The 16,993-nt window shown below is 43.1% G+C and overlaps 1 protein-coding gene across 1 annotated transcript; it reads right to left on the bottom strand.

The window, feature by feature from the left end:
- Positions 1-10,875: 10,875 nt before the first annotated feature.
- On the bottom strand, positions 10,876-15,310 carry LOC123047586 (mixed-linked glucan synthase 2-like). Its single transcript, XM_044471175.1, has 3 exons — positions 15,096-15,310; positions 14,274-14,991; positions 10,876-12,489 (listed from the first exon to the last, which is right to left on the bottom strand). The coding sequence occupies exons 1-3, from the start codon at positions 15,308-15,310 to the stop codon at positions 10,876-10,878; spliced, it is 2,547 nt and encodes an 848-aa protein (XP_044327110.1).
- Between the last annotated feature and the right edge of the window lie 1,683 nt (positions 15,311-16,993).

The following is a 16,993-nucleotide window of genomic DNA, read 5'->3' as shown; positions in this document are numbered from 1 at the left end:
TTGTAAAATAAGGAAACCACGTTTAGTGATACATTTATCTGTACTGCTATGCTGTCACCTGCAATCACCAAGTTTAGGCGCATCTGGCATTAACACCATCGTTTATCTGATAGGTTTGTTTTTGAAAACTCCTAGGGCAAAGTTAAGCAAATTGTTGGCTCTACTCTCCGGGATGCATCGAATGATGGCACGACACGGGTGACAAAAGACTCCATCAGAATTTGCAAATATTTACATAGAAGATGGACTGGTTGGTGGGCATGTCATAATGCTTGGCGGAGACCCTGCAAGCTGCTATGCTGCCCTGGAAGCACTCCTCTTCCTACCTCACCACCTGTTCAGGTCGATCATTCTTTTTTTCTGTCATTATTTTTTCTTTGCTTTGGCAGTGTATTTGGGCTATTTCTTTCTCTGGAGCTTGGGCATATTGGTTGTCTTTTGGCTCTTTTTACTAGCAGTCTTTCCTTTTCAGTATATGGGAGAGATTACTAGCTCACATATATAGTTTAGTTATTAAGTTTCTAAATAAGTTCAGCCTCAGAGTACAGATTTTGTATCTATTGCTTATTTAATCCATTGAGATCTATTCTCTCTGCTTCATACAGTATGTTTGCATTCAACTTGAAAATTGCATGCTTACTTCAAAATTGGAATGTGACTTCTGCTGCTGATAGATCCAGTTATGGTTTGGTTGTGTACTACTCAAAATGATTTTATATCGTATCATAAATTTCAGGAACCGTATCATAAGTGGCGCCTTCTTCCGCGAACACTTGCGGTGCTCGCTGTCGGCGTCAGACTCCCAAGGTTCGATCCCCGCTCATCCTTCCATGAACTGATGCTCAGACTCTGGTCAAGGTGTGAGGGTCATGGCAGCCATATCATAGATTAGTGGTGTGCACATTGTCTCTGAAAAACTGTAGTTGCACATTGCCAATAAGATCCAGGAATATGTAGAAATTAGAAACTACTGAATACTGACTCTACTTGAACACTCAGGAAATTCTGTGGTCATCTCCTCTGAGATATTAACACTTATCTGGAGTGTGATATGTGCTGAGACTGAAAAAAATGAAGCCCATTTAGACACACTGTTGCCTCCTACGGACTATGCTCTGACCCTGGTCAAGGTGTAAGGGTCATGGCAACCATATCATAGATTAGCAGTATGCACATTGTCTTCTGGTTGATGACCATGATCAATTCGCGCCAATCAAGGGTTCAGCGGGTTATTTGTATGGATTTTCCGATATGATTATCTAGGACTTGAATTGTGACTTGGTAATTAGGTTTAGCCTTGAAATAACCAGATTATTCAACCTCAATGGCATTGTTGTTGTTATTCTTGCATGATGAGTGTTGCTTTTTGATATGAAATTTTCAACAGTGGAAGCAAATTGTAATCGAATTCACATGGTGCTATGCTTTTTTGGAGAGCCAATTTCACAGCATTTCATTTACATTATGGCTAGGCCAAAAGAACAAATGTGGTTTAGATAAATGCTGTTTCTGACCCTGAACATGGCCTGTTCCTTTTCAGGCACAAGGGACCATACTGCAAATATCATTCATCGGTATGAGATATTAATAACTCCCTATTTTGCATCTGAGGCAGATAGGCATGCAATGTTGATTAATTATGTGTGTTTCCTATTGGCAGAACACATCATCACAGAAGTACTCTACTGGCAGAGTGGAGCTTAAGGGTGGGTAAGTGAATCCCAAAAAGAACAATCATAGCTTCTCTTGTGTTCCAGAATGGTTCCTCATCCACCATTCCACATGATTCTTTACATTTTTTTATTCTTCAGAAACTTCCAGTTTGCTTCCAAACTTCGTTCCAATGGGATTTACATGGTCAAGCCTCCCTCAGAACGATCCGATCCGAGAAATCCATCACGACCACTGAAAGTAATGTCAGTCGATGGTTTAAAAAGGGCTTTAAGGTATTTGCAGTACTTTCATTTGTTCACCTTTTCAGTTTATATCCTCCGGTGAATATAAACTTCTACTGTGAACAAAATGATGGCGTGGACTGTGAAATAAGCAAATAATATTAGTTAGTTATGTATACCATTGTACTGTCCAAATGTGAGGTCAAGAGGATCCTCTAGCATATGTTGACAGACTAATGACTGAAAGTGTATCAGCCCTTGTAATAGCATGAAGTGAAGGTGCTTGTCATGCTAAACTGGTTATTTCCTAATTTTGACTCTGTCTTGCAGTAATGCGGATAAAGTGACCACTAAGAACAACTCTCAGGGTATAAGGTTCCTCTCCCATGTAACAGGTAAAAAACACATTCCCCACATTTCATTTGTAGCTGTAGTAGTTTGATGCAAGTTTCATCTACACACTGCAACTGCCTTAGATCAACTTTAATAAAAATGATTGTGTTCATCACATTGATGCAGAGGCCGGGGGTTCCAACCTCCCTTTCGATAAAGAAAAAAAACCTACACACTGCAAAATTTGCCGCTGTCACCTCGCAATGGAAACTGATCTACCTTCTGCATTGACCAGGCGGCACGGAACCGAATCTCGTGAGCAATAGTACTTCGACAGCTGTACAGAAGCCGATGTCGACCTGGAGCGCCCTCTCGGAGAAGCTGAGCTCAGGCAGAAGGTGAGCCGCAGCATGCCCCTGGGTTTGTAGCCTTCACCGCTCCATGGAGCAATTCTTTTCAACTGAATGACCTTGATTTACGTGCAGGCCGGCATCTTCTGGCACCAAGGTAGGAGCGCCCAAACCGGCCTCACAGATGCAGGAACAAGAGGCCAAGAGGAGAAAGGTGAACAACCCTTCGGGGAACACGATTGAGCTGGACCTAGGCAGCTCGGACGACGACAAGATCAACATAGTGCTGCGACGCTAGCTGATGGCCTAGCTTGGCTGGCTCCATGGACAAGCGGCTTGCTGCTTTCTTTTCAAGAGGTTGTAAATGTATACCAGAAGGAGCACACAAGGAAGGCCTACGGGATCGCTGCCGTGCCCTTCCACAACGACAGCATAGGGAGTAGTCGAGGCCGAGGCGCCTCTGTATGCATACTTGATTCCCTGTTTAGCCTATTTACTATGCTACCCAGTATAAGGATGACACCATATAGTAAATAGTCGATATGAATTGTGACAGATTCTGTTCATGCAGGAACTTAGATACCTAGATAGGAGTATGCATATATCATATTAGTTATATTATTGTTACTTCCTTGGTTGTAGGAACATATTCATCCAATTAGGCATCTGAAGATGCCTTGATTTATAGTGCAGTTCTCCTAAATTTAGGTGAACAATCTTGAAAAATATTTTACTCTTTCATTCACATTCGAGATGGCAGATCATGCTAACAATCAGTCCATGTGATGATCCATTAATCATTTTGTTGAAAGAGCATTTTCTAAATAAACTGTTCTGTAGTTAGAAGATACATGTGCCTCAATACCATGATGAATCAATTCCACCAGTTTGATATGTTCTGAATCTGAATGTGTTTGAAAACTACACGTCCTTTCTATTGTCTTACTTTAATAACATCATGTGTTTGAGAGTCAAATATAAAATACATTTTATTCATGTTTAAGTTATATTTTGTACTTCGGTGAGGACTGCTTTTCTCACCTTTTCCTTTTTAATGTTCGCTTTAATTTTCAGTGAACTGACCAGATGCAAGGTACAATGAACTGAAAGAAGAAGGGCATTTTCATCAAAGGAACATTTATTGGTTTGTCCGTTGACGGTTGCCTGAAGGAGGACCAAGACCACGAGTTTAAGATGGGTTGCCTCTGATTCCCTGTTGCGATTGGGGTGCCTTGCCTCCTTGACACCCTCCTTGAGACTCAACATGAGGCAAGGTGAGCTGCTGTTGGTTCTTAGGTTGAGAAGGTTTTTAAATGATTGAAGTGTTGTGTGTTGGATGATTGTACATTGTTTAACCCAGGATACTGTAGCCACCACCAGACCCCCTCCCCTCCCCGTGTCCTCGTGCTCCTTTTGCCGCGTCCGTCTGCTGCTGCCGCTGGCTGCTGCGCCGCTGCTGGTTGCCTTGCCTGCAGCTGCTCAGCTGTTCTGCTAGGCGCTGCTACTGTTGCCCCTGTTTTTTCAGTTTAGTCATGTAACACCCATGTGCTGGTATATTTCATTCCCTTGTGAAATTAATCGTTTATGTGTATGAAAGTTTTTAGAATATCACAAAAATGTTCAGTTTTAGTGTCCAGTTCATTGCCAATTCTCTTCATGCTTTTGTCGTGACCATGCAAATCAATTATCTTGTGGATTAACTATGCCTTGCTTACCTTGCATTGGGTTTATTTTGCTATTTGTGATATAGTAAACTCATCTATCATGGATGGTTACTTTGATTTTTTAGATGTAAACAGTTTCTCAAACCTTCCTACTAACTTGACTATTACCTGCTTAATTACTATGTTTGGACCGGCACCTTCGCACCAAGGCGCACAACCGGCTCACCGCAAGTACACCTACGCCGCCGCCTCCCCGGGGGGTTGCAAGGTGAAGTGGACGGCCGAGGAGAAGCCGCACGGGGCTGGGCTCTCAAGTGGGAGGCGGAGCTCGCCTCCCCCCAATGACGTCAGCTTTGATCACAAGTGGAAGTTGGAGCCCAAGTCCAAGCCCGGTGCCGCCAGCAAGGCCAAGACCAAGCTCGAGGAAGCCAGCGAGGATGACAAGAATAAGCCGGCGATGAAGTGCACGCACATCGAGGAGGTCCTCGCCGGTTGCGACGCCATCCGCAAGGTACTCAGTACAAAAGATGAACTTCTTTGAGGGGTTTCCAGTAGATTTCCGACTGGTTATAGTAGTTTAAAGACTGTAGTGGAATTTCAATATAATGCCAAGTCAACTTACTCAAAGTTTGCATACTGCCAAGTTAATTTACTCCATTCTTAAATGAGTACTGCTAAGTTCCACAGATGCATGAGTAGATTTAAGAGAAAGATTGCAGTAGCTTAAAATGGAACTTCACTTCACTGTTTTGTAATATTCAGTAGCTTAAATATTGCAGTAGATTTTGACTTGGTGCAGTACAGAAACTTGCCTTGTTAGATTGTTAACTTGCTTTTATATTTTCTTGATTGTGTTAATTTTTTGGAGTATTGTATCTCATGCTTAGTGCTGCACCAAGATTCAGTATCTTGAACTACTCCAGTATTGCTTGAACTACTCCAGGAGATCATCTTAATTCTGTAAATTCTATGGAGTAGTTTCAGTAGTTTTACAGCAACAGTACTCTTGCCTGCATATCCTTTCGTAAAACAATTATTTTGTCCTTAACTTTCCTCTACAGGATGATGACTATCTAATGGTGATTCCCTATTCCCACATTTTTTGCCCTCATGTTGCAAGCTCTAAAGCTGCCCCTGCAATTTACCATCACAAGACATGTCTGGACAGCAAGTCTCCTGTGACAATTACTCTTAATTCGTCGTTATAATTGTTTGATGGTTTGCTTGTTCCAACCTCGATATCTGCCTTTAGATTCCCGTTGTTGTCTTTGTAGTGGAAGGTACCACTTGGTGGTATGTTGCTATTTTCACTTTGTTCTGAACAAGGCATGTATAGATTTCAGATTTTAATTCCTATCTCTTTGTCGTAAAAAGTAATGTATGGTCCTGTGTTTTATCTTGGTCGTATGAAATCACCGAGCTTGATTCTGTCTTATAACCTGATGTCATCTTCAGTCCCATTATTTTTGCTTCTAATACAATTGGTTGTCTACACATGCTATTCCTGGGCTCTTACCGGCAAATTGTTACATATTTTGTCTAAACGTTCTGACCGGCACCCTCGCGCCACGGCGCGAACCCGATCTAGTTTCTGTTATGCTACACAGCACGACAACTACGTTTGCATTTCTATTTTTTTTTATGTATGCAAATATTTTATGCTCTATGATATGAGAAACTTATACGTTTATTGCATGACAAAATTATAATATTTAGCATAGTACTCCCTCCGTCCGAAAATACTTGTCATCAAAATGGATAAAAAATGTATCTAAAACTAAAATAGGTCTAGATACATCCCCTTTTATCCATTTTGATGACAAGTATTTCCGGACGGAGGGAGTAAGTTTTTGCACGATATAGAAATTGTACTTTGGGCGTGGCCCGTCTCGCTTTAGCGCCAGGCGCTCGTTGGAATACCCAGCGTCGCGCTGAGACACGATCCTAGGCTAGGCTGACTGGCTGAGGGTAGCGTCGCGCTCAGGAACCCTAGCGAGCGAACAATCTTTGGTGGCACGTTCGCTCGAGAGACTGCCAGAGCTGCCATTAGCGCGTTAGTCAGCGTTCTTTTCCTTTGAGGAACCGTACGTACTGGCTGCGCTTCGGACTGAAATTCTTAGAGGACTCGTTTCCGGAGAGGACAAGAAAACGCCGTCTCCACCATATTACTCCAACAAAACCCGCGACGCAAACACCCACAAGTTGTCTAATAATACAGCTAGCCGCAAAGTCTCTTTTACCGGTTAAGATAGCTACTGGTGAAGCATCGACCAGTCATTTTGCTCGTGATTTGTGTTGTGGTGGCCCACATCCAATGTATAAGAGTGTATTTGTGGTAGTTAATGTTTTGTATATAGTCAAATCAATGTCAGATGAATAGTATCCATGCCAGTATTTTTTGCACTGGGATGTACGTATGCATCCACTGTCTCTCCCCTCTCCCTCTCCCAAACAAATCCATGCATTCTATTTTTGTATACATATTTAGATGGCCAATATTTTTTACAGTAATGCTCTATGATTTAATTTTTTTCATATATTCAAATTCCTCAATATAAAATCTTTAGAATAAGACCAATCTTGAATATATTTAAACTATTTTAATATTTTCTATTTCAATCATATCAAAATATTAATTTCACTCATTTCAAATTTCAATTTTCAAAATAATTGAAACCACTTTTCTGAATATAGTTTTCTTAAGTTGTTGAAACTAATTTGTGTGAAATTGATTAATTAAAATACATTGTACCAGAAAACTATGAAATGTGGATTTCAAATCTATGAAATTGAATGATTCATTGTGTGAAATCGATTTTTTCAAATCTATCATCCAAATCTCCCATCCTGCAAATACATGGCTTTTATTTTCTCTTTTACATTTCCAATCGTTTATATATTTTAAACCGTAATTTCGTTTTTGAAACATTTTATATATTTGAACTCGTGGCACTAAGATCTTTAATTAGAACAAGATCAATATTGGATAGATTTCAAACATATTTAAATTAACGTCTAATTTGACACATATACCTGGCGGAATCTGTTATTCGAAATGAGTGAAAATATGTGGAACGTGTTCTTTCAAACATGTGAATTTGATTGTTTCAATCGTGAATTAAATATTTCAGATATATGAAATGGTAATTCTTTTAACTTATGAAACACATTTCTAACTTATTTGAATTTTAGAGAAATCATTTTTTGGAACATGGTGAAATTGGATATATTTTTGTGTAATTATAATGTAACTTTTCATTAAAATTAGTGAAATATGTTTTTTGAAATGAGTGAAATCATTTGAAATAAGTGAAATTGGTTGTTTCAAATGAGTGAAATCTGGTTAAAATTTTAGTGAAATATGATTTTTCAAATGAGTGAAATCCGTTTTCTAAAATGAGTGGAACTGAGTGTGAAAATATGTTATTCTGGTGTGTGAAAAGATGTCAAATTGTTTATTTACAAAATGTGAAACTTACATTTGTCGACATGTGAAAGTTATTTCACTCAACTTATTAAAATTTTTAGGGAAATCATTTTTTGGAACTGAGTGAAATTGGATTTTGAATGTAATCGAAAGATAACAAATCATTGAAATGTCAAATGACTGAGAACTATTTTTGAAATGAGTGAAATCTTTTGAAATTAGTGAAATCCATTATCTAAAATGAGTGAAAGCATTTGAAATTAGCAATTTTTTTTATATAAGTGAAATATATGTTTTGAATTGAGTGAAATCCATTTTTTGAAATTAGTGAAGCTGAAACTAGTTCAAATGTATCCAAAATTGATCTTGTTCTCAAGATCTTCTCACTATGAATTCAAATATATTTAAAATATCAAAATTGAAGTTTTGATTCAAAAAATATGTATCATCCAAATTTCCACAATGAAATTAAATGGAAGTCTTTTGATAAGGAGAGAGATTATTTTATGATATGCATGCAGGTGGTCTTCTCTCCATCCTTTCTATCTGCTGACATAAAGCTGACAAGAGCAGAAGGCCCACAAGTATTCCTATGTATTTCAATTCATCTCTTTTATACACAAAACAAAGGCCTAGATCCCTAAAAACTCTCCAACGATGGATGCTCCACCGGTACCTCCCCCCACCGGTAAAAAAAACTTAGTCGTACAGCTAGCCCTCCGACGCAAACACCCGTGCAGAACTAACATGGCACCCCCAATCCCAATTGTGGTCCTCGGAGCAAACACCCGACGCAAACACCCGTGCAACATGGTCCTCGGAGCGTGCTGCCACCGTGCAAAGCAAGCACGCACTGAGCTCATCACCGTCGACTCGCCGCGTTCCCTTTCCGCCCACCCCAACTGGTGAGTAGGAAGGATTTTCTTTCCTGTTCCTCTCGATCGGATTCGGATCTCGATCCATCGTTCCATCATCATTAATCGCAAAAGATTAAACAGAAAATCGTGGATGTGTTCTGCTTTTGTACGTACTGTGTTGGGATTATCTTCTTCTGTAATGTTGTCATGCAAGTAGTCTTTCTGTATATATATAGTCAAATAAAAATAAGTCTCACACGACACGACTCGCTATGCGTGGGTTATGTACGCACTCTTATTTATAAGACATACTCTGTTCTTATATAATGCATGATCTTGTAGTCTTTCTGTATGATTCTGGTTAAAAAAAGTCTCACATCGTTTTTCTTTTGAGACAATAAAAAAGGTCTCACATGACACGACTCGTTATGCATGGCTTGCAGGAGAGATTGGGCCAACCTAACGGACGGGCCAGCGGGCAAGATCGCTGAGCGTCTCCTTGTGGACGATGTCGCCGACTACCTCCGCTTCCGCACCGTGGGTAGCCCATGGCGGCGATGCACTGAGTCCCCGCACACGCACAACAGAATGGACAGCAGGTTCCACCCCCTGCGGTGGAGCATGCTCCCACGGTGGACATTAGGTGACATATGAAAGCACAAGCGCCATGACTTCGTCAGCGTTTCGACCAGGAAGCGCATCTAGGTGGACCTCCCAGAGCTCCGATATCAATTCGTGTTCGGGCTCACATACAATGGCCTCGTCCTGATGTGCGACAAGCGCACTTACGCCGTCTGGCTCCTTAATCCACTCACACGGCAGCTCACGGCCCTCCCGAACGCGACAACACTCTTTTGTGTGCTCAATGGCGAGGATATCAGCTTGAGGCCAACGAAGGAACGGCCCCGCACTCCTTTCACAAACCAGACGCATCCCTGCTCGAAATCTAGATCCTTCACAGGACAAGGTCTTGTTTTCACTACGCCTCAATGAAGGCTTATCCAAAATGACCTCGGATATTACCACGGCCTCCAAGGACCGTAGGAAGACGTTGTGCCAGGTCCTGTCAATTTCTGGAGATTTAAACGGCAACAAGACGGGCGTCGGCGGCCTCACCATGCATCACGCGGGAATTAGCACAGCTTGTCCAACTTGTAGATTTGTTCCCACGATCAATCCTTCCGCCCGTCCTTATTGTGGACAATGTTTCTGTGTGTGTCCATCTTGTAAGCTGCGGTACTAGTGACACCCGCTGGCGCTGCTCCAAGCCGTAGTCCAGCAAAACCTTCTTCAGCTGGGATGGTAGCTACCTTCTTAGGTAATCTCTGGGATGCCATCGTGGATGATAAGCGAAAAAGAGCACTCATGTCAGATTGTCAGTTTAATGATAAGATTTGTTAGGTGAGTCACGAATGGCACCCCAGTGTAAATATTGTTTGGCAGTAGTATGTCAAGGAGGCGGTCACTCTCATCATCATCGAGCCTGATTCTTTTGTTTGAAGACGTAAGAATGAAATGAGTCATCCTCGTCTGAATCGACGACATAGACAACCTGCATCGTGGGAACTAGTCCACTCAGCAAAATGTGTCCGGCGAGGAGGTTGTAGGGGTGGTGGCCGGTGGCAAGCTTGGGGAGCTGCGTGGCGAGGAGGGTGCCGGCAGCCTCGGCCGAAGCCGGATCCGACCGGTTGGCTCGGGCCGTCACGGCCATGTGGCAGGTGGGTAGGCCCGGACGCGGCGATGGAATCACGCAGGGATGAGTGGCGGCCTGCCATGATTGATAATTCTGTGTTGGTGGGGGCTAGGGTTGGGTGGTTTAAATACCGCATAGTTTGCCGAGTACCTTCCACTGGGGTCTCGGCAAAAGATGCCCACCGTCATGGGGCCGTCTGCTGCAAACAACAGTGCCATGTGGCTCCTATTTGTCGGGTGCCTTTGAATATGTTCTCGGCATACTATGCGTAAGCCGAGTTCCTTATGTCAGGGGCTCCGTAGTGCTTCCCATGTGCCGTGTCCTACTGTTAGCCACGAGTCGTACTCGGCTTACAAAGCTTTTACTGTGATCCCGTGTTTCAGTACTCGGCAAACAGGAAAGAACTCGGTAATGAGGATTTTTCTAGTAGTAATTCCCAAAAAGAGATATTGTTAAGATTCCACAGCCTCTTCTGTGCAGAGCTATACACTCTTTTTTAACGGTAGACAACAATATTCTTTATGGATCTCTCGCCTTTATTTTTGTATACAAGAGGTTGTGCATACGATACACTGACCGTATTTCTTGTACACAACTTTATGCACCGTTGTCATGTGAGCCCTACGTACGTGTCTACCCGTACCCAGATGGCCCGGTCAGAGATGCTTTACCAAGAGAGAAACGGCAGTTTCTTGTGGGTACGGGGCGTAGAGCGTGACATACAAGAGCCCGACGGCGGCAATGGCCATGAGCAGCAGGACGAATAGGATGACGGGTCTCTTCCCCCGTTGCCCCATGATGCCGAGTGCAAACGGGTAGAGGAGCACGAGGCTCCCCACGTTGAACACCATCCCGAGCAGCACGTGCCGCGCCTGGTCCGTAGAAAAACCCCATGTCGCCGCCTTGCCGATCGCCGCCCCGACGGCCGCGACGTTCACGACGAGCACTGCGGCGGTCGGGATAAGCAGCGGCACCCATCGCACGGTGTACAGGTCGGCGAACTTGTCACGGGAGCAGGCCTCCGTCTGCTTGGATGTGAGCCTGAAGTGCACCCCCTTACCCGTGACGAGCTTCAACGCCATGTACAGCACGGCTGTCGGGTACACGCCGGTCGCCGCGATCAAGTAGAACTGCTCGTTGCGGCACCAGTCGAGCAGGGTGATCCCCTCCCATTTAACCTCGAACATGCCAATCACATGCATCATCGCTATGACGGCGATGAGGTACGCGATGTACGTTCCAAACGGCCTCTGGATGTACAACTGCTCGGAGAAGAGCCACATGACCGGGAAGAAGTTGTAGGCCAGGATGAACACGGTGACGATCGGGTACGTCGACATGTTGAAGTACGCGATGCGTTGCAGAGGGTGGAGCCGGCGGCCAGCCATGAGGGCATTGTTGTGGGAGAAGAACACCTCGAGGGAGCCGCCGGACCACCGGAGAACCTGGTAGAGGCGCTCAGTGAGGTTGATCGGAGCCGTCCCACGGAACGCGGCCGGCTCCATGGAGCAATACACGGAACGCCACCCTTGGCGGTGAATGCGGAATCCAGTCACCACGTCCTCCGTCGCAATGTTGTACACCCATCCGATGTCTCTCCCCCATGAACTCCCGTCCTCGTAAGAGCACATGATCAGGGCGGCCAGGTCATTGCTCAGCCCCTCATCGACCAACACCGGGGTGATAGATCGCTCTTGGATTGCGCCATCCAGCATCGATTTCGTGAACGACGTCGACTTACCGAACTCATCTGCATTACCTACAAGCTTAATGTTCTCCGTCCGATAACGTGGCGGCTCCATGCCGTACAGTGTGACACGGCGGAACATCGTGCCAGTGCCAAGGTAGGAAGGCCCTTGGAGACCGTTGAGCGCGAGCATGGTGCCGTCGAAGAAGACACGGTTGTGGTTGGCGTAGCGATCTGTCGGGTCGACGTCGTCGAACCGTTGCGGGAATTGGACGAAGGCCGTGTTCTGACCGTCACGAGGGTCGAGCATGAAGCACAGAGGGGCACGCAGAGCTTGCGAGTTGTTGATGTAGTGGTCGCAGTCGAAATTAATGATGAAGGGCGCGTTGGAGAGCAACGCCGAGACACGGAGCATCGCGTTCATGGCGCCTGCCTTCTTTTGGTTGTCATAACCAGGCCCCTTCTCCCGGGATATGTAGACAAGCATCGGCAGTCTCATATCAACGTTGCTGAAGTCAAAGGGATTGTCGGTGCTCGCCGATGATCCAAGCTGCGGTTTACAACCTGGATGGTCTAGTATGACCTGTCAAAACAGAAGAGTAGTTTCGACAACTTTGTTAATAAAATAAATTTGAGCAAATTGAACTCACAGTCAAATCAATATCTATATTTTATATGCTAAATAAAGACACAGTACGACCAAAAATAAAGAGACGTGCTAATTCGGACGAGGTGATTCGGTGCCTAGGCTCAGTTGCACCCGCGATGAACAGAAAATTCAGAAACAATAAATAGAAAAATTCAAAAAATTCCATTTTTTGCATTAAATATAATTAGATACGTAAGTTGCGCTCCAAATTTTATGTATTGTTTTGACCCAATTTGTCTTTGCTAAGAGCTACTTATATGTCCAAATGATCTGAAATTTGAAGTGCACCTCACGCACCAAATTATCTTCAATGCAAAAAACAGTCAGAATTATTTAAATTTTTTAACTGGTTCATAAATGGTTATTCATAACTATACATATTATACACAAGAGGCAAAATACATTGAAAAGAAAATTGAGAGAGATATGCTAGAAATTCTCATAAAAATGCAAAATATCCGGTTGCCAATTTGGTGGATTATCTCTTTATTAACTACATGGTGCCCCGCGTTGTTGCGGGGACCTTGTTACAATAATGTATAGATAAGTGGTAGAAGACTAAAATTGATGCAAAAACAAAACAAATATATGAGTGTCTTGCATGGCTTAATTACCTAAAAAGAATAGAGGATAGGCCACAATCATTATATCTACATAATTGTACCAAAACATATTATAATCAGTAAATCTTCGAACTATATATGGATAAATCACAATAGATAGATTATCACAGTTGCACCTACAGATATCACACACGAAAAATACTTTTATGTGCATATAATAATTATTATGTGAACTATAAATAACAAGTACATGTTACCCCCTATTTAAAGGTATAAGTTCTCACCACATAAAATCTAAAAGAGCGGATAGAATGAGAGTCCTACAAAATTATGGCTAGCTAAAAAATCATGTTACAATCTCATGCTCCGTAGACAATTTATTACTATTGGCAACATATAAAATTTCTTAGGGACGATATGTAAAAATGGCAAGGAGTGGCTAGGCACTAACATGAGCGTCGATGAAGGAATAGATAAATGAGTGTTGATTACTGGAATCGAAGGCTTGAGAGTCTGATTGTTATTGATTTGTTAATTATTTCGTCTTTTTAGGAGATGGATACAATTGTATATGCAAGAAAGAACCTGAACACAAAACATATTTTCTCTGCGAGAAATATATATAGGCGCCGATAAGATTACTTTGTATAGCCATGCACAAAATTAAAAAGAAAGCAGAGCTAAACTAGCAAACATACGCCAATTCATAAAGCGAGCATGTGGGTTGCGGGTTAGTTTGGTTGATATCCTCACATATCACCGCCTGACTGTATAAACATGCATGTAGTATTTTTTTAAAGAAAAGTATCAACATCGTTACATATACCACAAAAAATATTTCCATTTTTTTTATTTCTTAGCAGCATAATATATAAAATAGATGTCAAAGTTACACCTTAGAAAATGTATCCATGTCTAAAACACCATGCCTTTTGCAATGGAGGAAAATTTCTTATTTCCTTTTTTCTCTTTCCGTTTTGTGTTTTAACCCACGAAATCACTATCCAATGACTAGTCACATCAGACTGAGCTTTAAGACTACCATCTAGCTAGATTTAGAGGAGTTGAATAATCGATAGAAAAACTTAATTATATCTGAATGAACAGATAGAAAAACTTTTACCTGAATGAACAAATAGAATTTTATTTATTTACCTGAACAATCCCAGCATGTTGTGCTCTTCGATGGTTCTCAGCTTGCTCAATCCATGTACCCGGCCAAGGTGCCCCATCGGCCATCCGAGTGGCATGTACAGCATCTCCATTGTTGTATGCATCGGATCGTTGGCGGATGATTGTAGAAAGGGAATCTATTCTCACCATGAACTCATCGTATTCTTTGCGCACACGCCTACGATCCCTCGTGAAGTCTCCCGCCATACTCCCGGCGTACGGCTGTGCTTTCATCCGAAAGTAGTTCTCTGGGGACCTTGGCTCGACGCAATGCTTCCGGCAGAATGGGGCCCACAACGCAGCGAAACTGGCCACTTGGGTCATCGCCTCGTAGTGCACCAGCGTACCACCGTCATCTGAGAGGTAGCAGGCGTACTTGTCGATGGGGTAGTCGGCGGCGAGGATGGAGAGGACGGTGTTGACAGTGTAGAGGACGGGTTCGTCCACGGGGTCGACAGTGGTGACGAAAACGTCGATCCCCGGGAGGATGGCATCGCCGTGCTGGTCCGCGAGGGCGGCGAGGTCCGGGATGCGCTTGATAGGGTTGAGCTTGGTGAGCTGGTTGAGGAGCCATGAGAAGCCGAACCAGGCGTCCGCTACCATGGACGTGGTCCAGAGCCACATGCCGTCGTGGTTCCTGTGCTCCAGGCGCCACGCGAAGAAGGCGACGACGGCGACTAAGCGCATGAGAATCAAGAACCTGTTGTTTAAAAGAAACAATCATAGGTAATGAGAAGTCTGGAAGAAAGCTATCGCCCAATAAAGACATCACCACGTCCATACAACAAGTTCAAGTGCAACGACCTGTAAGAATGCAGGATGCTTCCCTTGACCTTCATGGTACGGAACAGCAGCGGCTGGTTGCCGTTGCCGGCATTGGTTCCCTCGTCCGCAGACACCCACACGTCGTCCTTGGCGTCGAGAATCCGCTTGGCCGCCGGCGCGTTTGCGGCGTCAGCGTTGCCATCCGGGACCTCGACTCGGAGGGCGTTGACTCTGCGAGTGACGGCCGCGGCCATCCTGTGATCGATATGTAAATGCAATGCACGTTCACCTAGACTAGACAGCTGATGGTCGATGCTGATGCTCGTCTCCCTTGTTGGTGTCGACGAGACGCTGGTCCGGTGGGGGGTTATATAGCCAGCGCGTGGGCAAATGGTAGCACGTACGCATAGAGATATGGTGCTTGGTCTCATACACCCACGCCGACATCCTTCACGCACGGTGCATGCATTTTGCATAGTCCCTCCGTCTAGGTGCATAAATCATTTTAGGCTACTCATAGTAGGGAGTATCATATACTAGTATCACACATATGATACCAGTGTATGATACTACCTCCATAGTGCATATTATCATAAATTAGTATCATACATGATCATATTTATTTCCATGCATGACATAAAATAACATAGCATTTAACATTGATACGGTATCTATATATGTTATTCTAACCCTCTCTCTTCTTTAATTGTGTGCCACATAAGCATGTTTGCTAGTCTCAAGTGCATGTTACCGGTTTATGTTACTCCCACTATGGCCAGCCTATGGCTGTGCGCCGCGATCAAGTCGGAGGGAAAAGCGAGAGAACTTAATGTTTATTTGCTAATTAATAGCATTGCATGCAATGAACTGACCACTCCATGTCGTGTTTGGTAGTCTCAAATCATTGAAAGTATACACACTCCACAGCCCACATCTCTTATTGGTTGATCGCTTTATTTATGTCAAAAAAAAAAAACAAGAAACAAGGTGAGAGTTAATGCACCCCGTCTAAATGTTTTGGGATTATTTGGTTTTCGTAAGGTGATTTATACACCTAGACTGAGGGAGTACATGTTGTCATCATCGCTTTTGCATTTTAGTACTGGTATTTAATAGTTATGTCTAGGTGTTGTCCTTTTGCTCTATTTTATCAGGACACAAAAATTATGATCTTCTGTTGGAGCATTTACAAGAAAAAACTAAAAAAATGCGCACAAATAAAAAACCTAATTTACTTGAGTTACGTTCTTTGAACAAACAGGTGCTATTACGCAAATCTAGAGTGATGCGTTACCGTGTGAGTAATCCCTAAATCTAGCATTTCGGAGACTAAAATCATGAACAATATTTTGAACAGTTAACTTCTGATGCTTTGATGATGGCTATTACTCTAGTGACCAATCTTATGAAGCTCCCATCCTTAATGATTATTAATAAGACGACTTTGACCTTGATAATAATTGTCTAGATATTATTTTAAGTACCCCTCCATTTTTATATACAAGGAACACTATCAAAATTACAATTTGCAGCTCTACAAGGCCTCTAAAATTAATCAAGCAGAAATTGCCTCGTACTAATATAGGAGATCATTAATTATCCCCCTCATGCATGCAAGAGTGAGCACATTGGCTTGCATGCACATCATTAATCAACCAAATAGGAGTGAGAGCATTGGTTTCATGTGCATCGGAGATAAAAAATACACATTAATTAACATGACAAACAAGGAGACAAGCTGGCTTGCAACATTAACTTAACCAGGCATTAACTTTTACCTTGATACCTGTAATATGGGTTTGTGCCCTTGTATACAAAAATTGGAGGGAGCGGCATTGGTGATGATGAATTAGAAGAGAAGCGTTGTACTCCCTCCTTCCATGTATATAGGGCCTAATGCATTTTTGGAGACAAACTTTGACCACATGTTAGAGCAA

This window comes from Triticum aestivum, chromosome 2B (genome assembly GCF_018294505.1).
Source record: "Triticum aestivum cultivar Chinese Spring chromosome 2B, IWGSC CS RefSeq v2.1, whole genome shotgun sequence".
Classification (NCBI taxonomy): domain Eukaryota; kingdom Viridiplantae; phylum Streptophyta; class Magnoliopsida; order Poales; family Poaceae; genus Triticum; species Triticum aestivum.
The sequence above is the reverse complement of the archived record's forward strand: the minus strand, read 5'-3'. Positions and strand labels throughout refer to the sequence as shown.

Excerpts from the sequence above, each read along its gene's own strand:
- LOC123047586 (XM_044471175.1), bottom strand. The coding sequence starts at position 15,310 with ATGGCCGCGGCCGTCACTCGCAGAGTCAACGCCCTCCGAGTCGAGGTC. Across the intron at positions 14,992-15,095 it reads AGCATCCTGCATTCTTACAG|GTTCTTGATTCTCATGCGCT; the intron begins GTCGTTGCACTT and ends TTTAAACAACAG. Across the intron at positions 12,490-14,273 it reads AACATGCTGGGATTGTTCAG|GTCATACTAGACCATCCAGG; the intron begins GTAAATAAATAA and ends CTGTTTTGACAG.